The sequence below is a fragment of the Scomber japonicus genome, chromosome 18, assembly GCF_027409825.1.
Source record: "Scomber japonicus isolate fScoJap1 chromosome 18, fScoJap1.pri, whole genome shotgun sequence".
In the NCBI taxonomy this organism is placed as follows: Eukaryota; Metazoa; Chordata; class Actinopteri; order Scombriformes; family Scombridae; genus Scomber; species Scomber japonicus.
Window position 1 is genome coordinate 5,941,115 of NC_070595.1, and position 12,920 is coordinate 5,954,034.

The 12,920-nt window shown below is 46.6% G+C and overlaps 2 protein-coding genes across 2 annotated transcripts in view; both read right to left on the reverse strand.

The window, feature by feature from the left end:
* The window catches only part of LOC128379506 (uncharacterized), a 388,452-nt gene extending 375,816 nt beyond the window's left edge, over positions 1 to 12,636 (reverse strand). The window contains exon 1 of the mRNA XM_053339143.1: positions 12,622 to 12,636. The gene's annotated coding sequence lies outside the window, so the exon portion shown is untranslated. The remainder of the gene's footprint in view (positions 1 to 12,621) is intronic.
* On the reverse strand, positions 112 to 3,198 carry LOC128378662 (GTPase IMAP family member 9-like). Its single transcript, XM_053338227.1, has 3 exons — positions 3,156 to 3,198; positions 698 to 1,688; positions 112 to 124 (listed from the first exon to the last, which is right to left on the reverse strand). The coding sequence occupies exons 1-3, from the start codon at positions 3,196 to 3,198 to the stop codon at positions 112 to 114; spliced, it is 1,047 nt and encodes a 348-aa protein (XP_053194202.1).
* Positions 12,637 to 12,920: the final 284 nt, after the last annotated feature.

The following is a 12,920-nucleotide window of genomic DNA, read 5'->3' on the forward strand; positions in this document are numbered from 1 at the left end:
ACCAGAGTGACCACAGAGAAGAAATAAAAATATACTGATGGCAATGTTCATTTTACACCCACTAGGTGGCACCACATCAAAAGTAATCACCCATCAGAGGAGTGTGAACTTCTATTCATGGATTCTACAGAACACAAAACATCAAGTTCAGTGGTTCAAGTAGAATATAACCAAATATTTGAATGACAGTGTTTAATACTATCAAATGTTAACCTGCACTAAATATCTCTTAAGAACATTTTCAAAAATACATGTGAAAAGCAAAAGAAGACATGAGAGCTGTGATATGATGACTTAGCCTTATTAATCTACAGTAGAGTTCTACCTCAACAAATACAATGAATCATTCATTTAGATCAATGAGTGTGTAGAGACTTCTGGAGATTCCTCTCTAGATGAACTACCTGAATATGGAAACACTCATTTGAAGATACTCCAAATTGCCTTGCCCACGCTTGCAATTCCTCCAACTACGTGTTTGCCAACATCAACCACTGCTTGACCAGCTTTTGCCAGATGATACACAGGATTAGAATCCTCAGCTTCTTCTCTGGCCTTTGTCTGATACTTGCTTTGCAACACAATGCTTTCCTCTTTGAGTTCTCTGTCACGTTTCTCCTGTAGTTTATTCATCAGGTCTATCTCCCTTTGTCTCTCCTCTCTGTCTCTCTTGCTCTCCTCCCTCTCCCACTTCCTCTCCTCCATCATCTCCTCCCTCTCCCTCTTCTTCTCCTCCCTCTCCCACTTCCTCTCCTCCATCATCTCCTCCCTCTCCCTCTTCCTGTCCTCCCTCATGTCCTCCTTCTCCCTCTTTCTCTCCTCTTTCATCTCCTCCTTCTCCCTCTTCCTCTCCTCCTTCATCTCCTCCATCTCCCTCTTCCTCTCCTCCCTCTCCCTCTTCCTTTCCTCCTCTCTCTCTTTCTTCTGCTTCTCTAGCTCAGCCTGGAGTTCCTTCTTCATTTTCTCCATCTCTTTTTCATATTTTTCCTGCAGTTTTTTCTCTAGTTTCTCTTGTTCTCTACGTATTTCTTCTTCTTTTTCTTTGAGGATGCGCTGTTTCTGCTCCTCAACTGCCCTCTCAGCCTCTTTGAACATCTCGTTGGTGTAGTGACTTCCTCCGTTCTTCTGGACTATATTTCTGATCTTCTGGAGCAGCTCAGTGACCTGAGTACGATCCTTCAGCTTATTATTGAAGACATGATACTGTCTATTACATCTGGATACAAGTTCCTGCAGGTCTGAACTTTCACCCAAGAACTCCTCAATAGTGGTATCTAGTTCATCACCACCAGTAAAGAGCACCATGCTGTATCTGTCTGCAGCCTGGCCAAAGATTTCTTGAATTTTCTGCACCGTCTTCATTTCTTCTTCAGTGTATCTTCCCAGTCTAATGACCACCAGGAAGACATGGGGTCCAGGAGAAGCGTAACTGATGCACTGGGTTAGGTCTTTAGTTGTTCTATCCATGCCAAACCTGGTGTCAAACAGGCCCGGAGTGTCGATTACAGCAACCTGTTGTCCAAACACCTCACCCCTGCCCTTAGAACAGTCTACAGTCATAGACTTAGCACTGAACTTTGATTCAAAGCACTGTCTTCCCAGAATGGTGTTTCCAGTGGCACTCTTTCCAATTCCAGTCTTCCCCACCATCACAATCCTCAGCTCCGTATTATTGTTTCCTTCAGATCCTGTGTTGAACAATATGTAACACTGAGTAACATTTGTGTAAATCAGGTTGTATATATTCTCAGAAGTCATTTGTACTTTACTACTTAAAGAAAATCCATTCATCTGCATTGAAAGACAAATAACAACCCAGTCTCACAAGTCACAACCCAGTCTCACAGAAAAACATATCACAGCTACGCTGGTCCACAATATAAAATGTAGCCATCTCACAATTTGTGCTCATAAATAGTGAGATGGCTACATTCTATTCTTTTCTATAGGACTGCATTCTTGTCATGTGACAATCAAGTTTTTCTCGAAAACAAATAAAGTGTCTGGCATTCATTTAATTCTCAGTGTAAAGTGTAATATTTTCAGATAGTTTCTGCATTAAAATGGGGTTTGATGACATTTCTAGGGAGAAATATGCATTTTGTTGTACAGTCCGAGGTTTAGATATAAAGTTTATTGTGACTTTGATAATGTGAATGAACTCATATTTACAATAATTTGTTGACACAAAAGAAATGGCAATTTCATATCACTTTCACCTACACAGGACACACAGCTAAGTAGTTAGCTTTCTATTAGCACTTTATTTTTTAATTTTACATTACTTTCCATATTGTGTAAAGGATCGGGAAAAAAATTGGCATGCAGCTGCCCTTTTCTGAGTTTGAACACCTGCCCCTCTATAATCATGTGCACGTCCCTGCTCGGACTTGTACTTCAGACCTGTAGTGAGGGAAATATGATCCGCCGTGAACACGGTGCATTTTATTTTGAAAATTAACCCGGTGTTTTATTTTGTATTTTGTACACGATTTCCTGTCCCGCACGATCTGCTCTGTGCTACTTTGACGTCTGGCAAAAATACAAGGTGACACATTGACTAAAATAGAGCGTTTTTCTGAAATATTATTCATATTTAAGCACGTTGAATAACTGGACGGAGACTAGTTAGACCATAACTCACAGGTTCAAGTTGCTCCACTGTCACGTCTCCTCAGTTATCCATGGGGCAGCTGCCTCTCTCTCTCTCTCTCTCTCTCTCTCTCTCTCTCTCGGCTCTGTGACCGAGCGGAGCCGCAATGGACAGAGGAGCAGCGGCTCAACACACACAACAACCCCGTATTACAAGAAATGGGTACGGTAGAATACCGTGGAGTTTTTGTGTTTTTTTTTTTACAACCCTAACAGGAATTTATTAATGTTATTTAAAACACACACACACACACACACACACACACACACACACACACACACACACACACACACAAAGGGCACTTTTTAATACGAGGCAAAAAGGGCAGGGGCTCAAGCACCCCTAGGGCCCTATGTGTGCACGTGCCTGTCCGTATTTAACGTTGAGCATAAATGAGCCTTTAGTCTGTCTTCATACAACTATATCATATGTTCTGATTCAGCAGTGATCACTGTTATACCAACATGTTATACCAACATACAATAATTGTACTGTGACTTACCAAAGTTCCTAGTCATGTTTGGGTTGTAATAGTTGCCGTCCATGTTTAGGTTTAAGAATGCAGAGTTGATGCTGCAGCTGAAGTAAAGTTCAGAGTGTGTCTACTGCAGCTCCTTAAAAGCTTCTCTATGCACCAGACCACTCCCACAAGCTACACTAGTGTCACAATGAAAGTGAAAGTAAATACAGTACCACCTCTCTCCATTTCCAGGAAGCCCCTTTGTTAACTGTAAACCTCAAACCTTGCACTCCATTTCTCTTTCACTTATAAGAAATGGCAGAATTTTTTCAAGGACTGCAGACAATGGGCTTCATTCAGTGTGTACACACAGAAATCTCTACTTAATGTTTTCTATTGCATCATCTGGGCTTACAAATTATATTCTTAGCCTAACCAATTCACCTTTGCAAGCAGCAATGCTATTTTCATTTAAATAAAAGTTTGTTTTGATTGAATTGCACTTGTTAATTACAAAAGATACAAGAAATTACAGTTGTTGGTGGATATCATCACATTCTCCCTCATTCCTTGAACAATTCCTCTTTATGATAACTGTCCAATAATTGCTGCCAGTCTCTCATCCTGAGCTGTCAGATCTGGTGCTCCTTGTCTTTCTCCTGTTTGCCTATTTTTGTCTGGTTTATGGTTTTACTTGTGCCACTGTCCAACCCTCAGGGGACACAGTATTCACTGCTTCATTTATTGCAGCCAGGTCTTCTCCTTTTTTCTTTTCTTTTCTTTTTTTTAACATCATCACTCCATGCTTTTTTCTGGCTTCCACCTCTTTATCAAGTATAAGTAATACATTACTTTTTTGTAATCAGCAGCACAAGAGCATGAAAGTGAAATTATATTTCATAAATATTGTTCATTTAAAAATTTTCGTATAAAAGAGCACATGTTAAAATATGTTATGTGTCACAGTTTGGCTGTATTATCATATACAGTGAATGTGTCCTAGATATGACATTAATGAGTTATCTACCGTATACATCATGACATTCTGAGTGTCATGATTCATACATTCATAATTTGCAGTGCTTGTTATTTAACTGTATATAATTGAATTGACCGTCCATCAGCTACAGAACAGAGCACCTCCTCAGTGTACCATTAGAGTTTTATGTACATATATTTATGCATGTAGCTCCTCATGCTTTCTTAATGCTCTATCACATCTGGCTCTAAGTGTCACATTCCCACCAATAATGTTTGAGACTAAAGAAATGTACACACACATATACATGGTTGACAAGAAATATTTCTATAAAAGGATGTTTTAAGATCTAAAAGTTAGTTTAGATCTTAGCTACTATACTACATACCTAGATAGCAAAAAATGAATTGCTCAAAAAAGAACCCATTCTCCACTTTTTCCCCCTATAAACTATTCTTAGAATGTAGGCAGACATTGAGGCAGAAATGAGGAGGTTGGGTTGGTGACAAAACCACCTTATTGTATTGCAGTCATTAAAAGTCAGTTGAATTTTTTCACAATTAATTGATTCAATTTATTTTGGTCTTTTTAGCAACTGATTATTTAATTAATTTTCTTAATAGTAGTACATATGTTTTTTTAATTTACATTATATCATAAGAGGTTTATTTCAATAGCGTATATTTCACATCCTGCTGTGGTTCGGGCCAAGTTATGGACCCAACAGACAAAAACCTGTTCTGGGGAACCCGCCTGGCTCTGGGACGACCTCGGAGCTTCATGAGGGGGACCAGAACCAGGTCCCAGACTGCTGGGGTGCAGCTACTCCTTGTTTCTGCTGGCGTGCAGTTACTCCCTGTTCCTGCTCGCGTAAAGCTACCCCCTGCTCCGGCTGGCATGCAGCTACCCCCTATTCCTGCTGGCGTACAGCAACCCCTTGCTTCTGTTCCTGCTGACGAGCAGCAACCCCAGGCTCCGGCCTCTGCCTCTGCTGACGAGTGGCTACCCTCTGCCCCTGCCGACAAGCGGCTACCCTCTGCCCCTGCTGTCGAGCAGCGACTCTTGGCCTCTGCCTCTACAGCTGCTGACGAGCAGCTACTCTCGGCCTCTGCCTCTACAGCTGCTGACGAGCAGCTACTCTCAGCCTCTGCCTCTACAGCTGCTGATGAGCAGCCACCACTGGCACCTGAGCTCCTGGTGGTCCAACTCCCTTATCCTCTTCGGCCTAGTGTGTGTGTTCAAGAGACTCTGAGGTGCAGACTTGAGATCATGCAGCGATCATGAGCATATCCCCCCCTCCCCTCCCTCTCCTCTCAGCTGCTCGTGAGTGGCAGCAGCCAATCAGAGCTGACTAGTTCTGCAGCAGACAAAAACAGTGTGAAGGCCCCGGAGGAGAAGAAAAGAGTTTTGGAGCAAATGAGAGTTTAGAAGTTAATAGTACCAGTCATGAATCTTCCTTGGACTTTCTGTGTGCGTGAATGTAAAAAAACCACACACATTCGCTTAATAAATGGTAAAGGAAGTTCTGCCTCCTCTGTGTCTGATCAACACCCCTTGGTGACGACTACCACACCTGAACCACTTAGTCTCAGCTACAAAATTCGAGCCGGATAGAGTTGTTATCATGGCAACCCCCAAAAAAAGTGATCCAGGCAGAACAACCCCCAGCCCTCGCCCTCAGAGGACAACCTGCAGACCTTCTCACCTCCAAGACTATGAGGTTGATTATGGAGATGCAAAACAGCAACCAGCAACATCTTCTCTCCGGCATGAAGTACGACTGTCAAGCAGCCTCCCATCCTTGTATGAGAGCCCAGGCCCGTCAAGCCCCTCTGCCAACCTTATGCAGCAGATCGTTGAGATGGCGAAGCAGCAAAGTGAAACAGCGAAACAACAGAGTGAAACGGCAAAGCGTCAGACAGAGCTACTAGAACAGGTCCTGCTAAGAACCACTCCCCAGAGCTCTGCCCGTTCCTCAAGAGCAGCATCACGGCAACAGTCACCTTGGGCACACCTCCAAAAGTCAGGAAGCAGAATGCAGCCAGCCCTCGATGATTGCCGTTCCCCTCAAAGACTTGAGGATACCCAGGCCCTAGCTCAACACTCTCCCCCCTTAGCCGCAGAAGAGCAGCCTAGCCCCAAGCCAAACTACCAGCCGAGTAGACAACTGTATCCATCACCACCTCCATTTAACCGTACAACACCATTCAACCAGTCTGCCAGCTTCATGCTGAAGCACGTTAAAACCCCAAATGCACATTGGCTTGTTCTTGCCCATGCTGAGTCCTCCACCCCTTATACCAATGCATTACAGGCACTAGACCGAAGGTATGGGCGGCCCTATCAGTTTGTCCTAAAGGAAATTGAGACCCTGGAGAACTTGCCCCCATTTGTGCAGGAGATGAGCGGGCTCTGGATGACTTCTCACTGCGTGTCCAGGCTATAGTAGGCATGCTAAAATCCCTAAAGGATCATGGTGTGGAGGAGCTGCACAGTGGATCAAATGTAAAACGTCTACTGAATAGACTACCTCACTCACAGCAACAAAGATTCAGGAGGCATCAAATCAGGAAGAACCCCAACCAAGTTAAAACATCTCTGCTAGAGTTTGCAGAATGGCTGCAATTGGAGGCCGACTGTCTGGAATTTGACCCCACAGACCAAGCTTTCCATGCCAGAAAGGAGCAGAAACCTCGACCCCTAATTCGACAAGCCACCGTCATGTATGGAGCAGAGCACCCTCCAGTTAAGACCACCCCAGCCGCTCCTCCACCAAAGGTAAAAAGCGAAGCTAAGATTCACTGCCCCTACTGCGACAGCGTAGCCCATTACCTGAGTCAGTGCACAGACTTTGCTGCCCTTACCAGAGGTCTGGCTGTCAGTTGGATTAAAGAGAACAAGCGATGCTGGAGGTGTGCCCGATCACACTTAGCTAGAGACTGTGACTTAAAGAAGCCTTGTCACCTCTGCAAAGGAAAGCACTTGTCCTCTCTCCATGATGTAAATCAGCGGAGTCCAGCAGAGCCCATGGACAGTCCCTCAGAGAGTGCCACCCTCTACACCCCTAACTCAGAGACTCTGTACCTAGACCAGTCAAGCTGTGGTGGAAAGGTCTTCCTCAAGGTCGTCAAGGTTACCCTTCATCAAGAGAATAGAGCATTCGAGACGCATGCTATTCTTGATGATGGCTCAGAGCGCACCATCCTGCTCTCCAGCGCCGCACAGCATCTGGGACTGCGAGGAACGACTGAGGCTCTGAAACTGCGGACAGTGCGCCAAGACATCAAGACAGTGCATGGGGCCTCTGTCTCTTTCTCTATCTCTCCAGCTGACAAGCCACACAAGAAATTTCATATCCAAGATGCCTTCACCGTATACATACTCACTGTCAGCTTTGCAGCAGAAATACAGACACCTAGAAGGTCTGTCAATACCTTCCCTCCACAAAGTCCAACCCACACTGCTCATCGGCCCAGACCACCCAGAGCTAATTGTTCCCATCGAGCCAATTCGGCTCGGCCCACCAGGAGGTCCAGCTGCAGTTAAAACTTGCCTAGGTTGGACCTTGCAAGGGCCTTCAAAACACCTGCAGGATCAACTGTCAGCCTCTCAGTGCCTGTTCACCTCCGCTTCCCCGAAGACAGATCTGTACTATCAAGTAGAGAGGTTATGGCAGTTGGACACCCTACCCTTTCGTAGTGAGAAGGTGGTAACGAGGTCAAAACAGGATCAGGAAGCAGTCGACATGCTAGACAGAAGCACGGTTAGGGTGGAGATAAATGGCGTACATCGCTACGCGACACCACTCCTTAGAGCTAAGGATATGCCCAGGCTACAGGCACCCAAGGAAGCCGTGATGTCATACCTCCGGAGCACAGAACGTCGGCTTGCCAAGGACCCTCCGCTGGCCATCACTTACAAGCAGGAGATTGATAAACTGGAAAGAGCTGGTTATGCCAAGAAGCTCACTCCTCAAGAAGTCGAGCATTCGAGCGAATCGTGGTATGTGCCCCACCATATTGTATCTCACCATGGCAAGCACAGGATTGTATTCAACTGCTCTTTCAGCTATAAGGGCCATAACCTCAACAATTACCTGCTGCCTGGACCCACTCTGGGATCCTCACTCTTAGGGGTCCTTGTTCGTTTTAGGGAACACCCTGTGGCCATCAGTGGGGACATAAAACAGATGTTCCACCAGGTACGCCTCCTCCCCAGTGACCAACCCCTATTGCGGTTCTTGTGCAAGATCTCCAGTCTGAGAAGCCACCTGATGTTTATGAATGGTGTGTCCTCCCATTCGGAACCACATGCAGCCCCTGCTGCGCTACCTTTGCCCTGCAGAGGCACGTGCTCTACCACAGTGAACCAGAGGACCGTGTTCGTCAAGCCGTGCAGAAACACTTCTATGTTGACAACTGCCTGCTGAGCACATCCTCCCCAGAGGAAGCTAGAGACTTGGTGGATCAAATGAGAGTACTACTGGCATCAGGCGGGTTCGAAATAAGGCAGTGGGCGAGCAATGTTGCTTCAGTAGTTAGCCACCTTCCTGCCGAGGCAAAATCAGAGAGCGCAGAGTTGTGGATTTCAGAGTCCCAAGCAGATCCCCAAGAACATGCTCTTGGATTAAGCTGGCATTGTTCACCAGACACTCTTCAGTATCAGCACCGATCGTCTCCCCTCCAAGATGTGACGATGCGCAACATCTATCGGACTCTCGCAAGTCAGTATGATCCCATTGGATACATACTCCCCTTTACCACAAGGGCCAAAGTCTTAGTCTAATGCCTCTGGGCAAAGGAACGAGAATGGGACGATCCCCTGCTGCCCTCTGACCTATTGCAAGCCTGGAATACCTGGGAAGGGGAGCTACAGCACCTAACACAGATCAAGCTACCACGGTGCTACACCACTCCTGACCTGGATGGAAGTGAGGTGACAAGAGAGCTTCACATATTCTGTGACGCGTCAGAGGTTGTGTATGGGTCAGTGGCCTACCTCCGTACTGAGGACCATCAGGGGAATGTTCAGGTGTCCTTCGTGCTGGCCAGATCTTGAGTCGCTCCCAAACGTGCCCTCTCAATGCCAAGGCTCGAGCTTTGTGCCGCCCTCACTGGAGCACAGTTGTCTAGATTACTCTACAATGAGCTCAACCTGGAAATCAAGAATACTGTCCTGTGGTCTGACTCATCATCTGTGCTCATGTGGCTCCAGTCTGAATCGTGCAGATTCAAAGTGTTCTTGGGGAACAGGATTACAGAGGTTCATGAGCTGACTGAGGGTCATTGTTGGAGGTATGTGGACTCTGGGAGTAACCCTGCTGATGACATTACGCAGGGGAAGACCCTCCTTGAGCTGGCGAGGCCGAATAGATGGAGTCAGGGTCCACCCTTCCTTTACCAGGTCCCGGAGTCTTGGCCTACGCTTCCAGCCCCAACAATTGAGGGAGACACAGAAGAGTTCCGCAAACCTAAGTTTTGTGGCCTCACCACCAGTGGCCCTCCTGCAGTCGACGCAACCCAGTACACCTCCTTTAAAGACCTGGGGGAAGCCAAATGCAGATCCCTAGACGGGATGGCTCAGCTGCCTGACTGTCCCTCTGCTGCCGATTACCAACTCGCTGAAACCACCATATTGCGACAGGCTCAAATAGACTGCTTCCCTGAGGAGTACAAGGCTCTTAAGACGGGCAAGCCCATCTCATCAGGTAGTTGTCTCATTACCTTGTCCCCAGAGTTTGACTCTAGTATGAGAGTGATCCGCGTAGGAGGTCGACTTCACCAAGTGGAAGGTCTTAGTTCCGACACAGTGCACCCGATAGTGTTGCACCCAAAGCACCCAGTAACAAAACTTCTTGTGCAGCAGTATGACAATAAGCTGTGTCATTCTGGACCAGAAAGGGTCTTCGCTGAGATCCGACGGTGGTTCTGGATCCTCAGAGGCAGGGAAGCAGTACGCCATCATCAACACCAGTGTCCCCAGTGTCAAAAATGGAGAGCTAGGCCAAAGGTACCAAAAATGGCAGATCTGCCCCCATCACAGCTCCGCCTCTTGAGACCAGCCTTTTATTCTACTGGTGTAGATTGTTTTGGGCCATTCCTGGTAAAGCGTGGACGAAGCATTGAGAAGAGATGGGGTGTGATACTCAAGTGCTTGACGACCCGCTGTGTACATTTGGACCTTCTCTACTCCATGGATAGTGATTCATTCCTGATGGCTCTCAGACGCTTCGTAGCCAGGCGTGGCACTCCTTTTGAAATTTTGTCAGATCAAGGGACAAATTTCCGTGGCGGAGACAGAGAGCTACAGGAGAGCTTCGCTGCCATAAGCCTAACTCTGCAGATGGAGTTAGCCAAGCAGAAGATCCAGTTCCGCTACAACCCCCCCAACTCACCACATTTCGGTGGAGCCTGGGAACGTGAGGTGCATTCAGTTAAAACTGCTCTCAAAGTCACAGTTGGTTCCCAAACACTCACCGAAGAAGTACTGAGGACCGTGCTGATCGAAGTAGAGGGCATCTTGAATGCTAAACCACTGGGCTATGTTTCCTCAGATGTTGCCGACGCGGACCCTGTCACCCCGAACTACCTTTTGATGGGGCGGCTGGACGCCTCATTACCTCAAGTCATCTACCCAGCGTCTGAAGTACTAAGCAGATGGAGATGGAGGCATAGCCAGGTACTTGCAGATCAGTTTTGGAGTCACTTTATCAAGAGGTATCTCCCTACGTTGCAGCCCCGCCAGAAGTGGCAGGGTGACATTGAGAACATCACACCTGGCACTGTGGTCATGATCGTTGATCATCCCCTACCAAGAGCCCTTTGGCCAGTCGGCAAGGTGAAGGATGTCCCCATCAGTGCGGATGGCCGTATTCGATCAGCTACCATTCAGGTGAAGGATAAAGTGTACCAGAGATCAGTCGCTCATCTCATTAAATTACCAGCCATCCCAGAAGATCACTAAGCAGTATCCCACCCAGATGTAGTGTCTCTTTAAGTAGTACATTCTCACAGTGAATGTAGGGGCGGCTGTTCAAGAGACTCTGAGGTGCAGACTTGAGATCATGCAGTGATCATGAGCATATCCCCCCCCTCCCCTCCCTCTCCTCTCAGCTGCTCGTTGAGTGGCAGCAGCCAATCAGAGCTGACTAGTTCTGCAGCAGACAAAAACAGTGTAAAGGCCCGGGAGGAGAAGAAAAGAGTTTTGGAGCAAATGAGAGTTTAGAAGTTAATAGTACCAGTTATGAATCAGTTTATTTTCCTTGGATTTTCTGTGTGCGTGAATGTAAAAAAACCACACACATTCGCTTAATAAATGGTAAAGGAAGTTCTGCCTCCTCTGTGTCTGATCAACACCCCCTGGCGACGGCTACCACACCTGAACCACTTAGTCTCAGCTACAGTGTGGACAAGTGGTCTGGGTCGCCGGCTTCCAATGGGGGCCAGTCGCCGCATCTGCCTTTGCCTAGGCCTCCGGAGAGATCCTGTCGCTTACTCTACCTTTGTCATCGACTCCTAAGGGTTCTACCTTCTCAGTTTCCGTCCTCTTTCCCAGCATTCCCTGTTCTGTCCTTGTGCATTTTGTTAGTTTTACTTCCTGTGTTTCCCCTGCCTTGGTTGATTGCTCATGTGTTTCATCTGTCTTGTTTCTCTCACCTGTGTCCTGTTAGTTATTACCCTATGTCTATATACAGTAGGTTTTGGTTTTCAGTTCAGTCTTTGTCCGAGTCTCTGTGTTTTGTACTATGTTTTGTACTGTGTTTTGTACTTTGTAGTTTTGCAGTATGTTATTTTGCCAGTGTTCATTTGGCCTGTGTTTTTCTGTTGAGTTGTTTTTTCCTGGATTGGCCATTAAAGTGCCCTTTTTGTCCAGAGATTGCCTGCCTTTTTGGGTCCATCTGCGCTGCTCACCGTGACAGAAGACTTGGGCCAAGTTATGGACCCACCAGACATAAACCTTTGAGGAACCCGTCTGGCTCTGGGAGGACTTCGGACCTTCATGAGGGGGACCAGAGCCAGGTCCCAGAAATCTCGCTGCCAGGCAGGGACGTGCACATGATTATAGAGAGGCAGGGGCTCAAAGTCAGAAAAGGGCAGAATGTGCCTGCCGAATTTTTTTTTTCGGTCCTTTACATAATATGGAAATGAATGTAAAATTAAATAAATAAAATCCGCCGTAAACATGGTGTATTCTCTTTTGAAAATTAACCCGGTGTTTTATTTTGTATTTTGTACACGATTTCCTGTCCCACACGATCTGCTCTGTGCTGTTTTGATGCGCCGTGCTCCGACGTCCAGCAAAAACAGAAGTTGACACGTTGACTAAAATAGAGCGTTTTTCTGAAATATTACCCATATTTAAGCACGATGAATAAGTGGACGGCGACTAGTTAGACCATAACTCACAGGTTCAAGTTGCTCCACTGTCACGTCTCCTCAGTTGCCCCCGTCTCTCTCTCTCTCTCTCTCTCTCTCGCTCTCGCTCCCTCTGCCGCTGTCTCTCTTTCTCGCGCTCTCTCTCTGGCGGCTCTGTGACTGAGCGGAGCCGCAACAGACAGAGGAGCAGCAGGTTCAACACACACAACAACCCGGTATTACAAGAAATGGGTACAGTCTTTGTACCGCCGTTTTTCTTTTACATCCCTAACCGGAATTTATTAATGTTATTTAAAACAAACAAATAACACACACACACACACACACACACACACACACACACACACACACACACACACACACACACACACACACACACACAGAGGGCACTTTTTAATACGAGGCAAAAAGGGCAGGGGCTCAAGCACCCCTAGGGCCCTATGTGTGCACATG

Excerpts from the sequence above, each read along its gene's own strand:
- LOC128378662 (XM_053338227.1), bottom strand. The coding sequence starts at position 3,198 with ATGGACGGCAACTATTACAACCCAAACATGACTAGGAACTTTG. Across the intron at positions 1,689-3,155 it reads AAACATGACTAGGAACTTTG|GATCTGAAGGAAACAATAAT; the intron begins GTAAGTCACAGT and ends TGTTCAACACAG.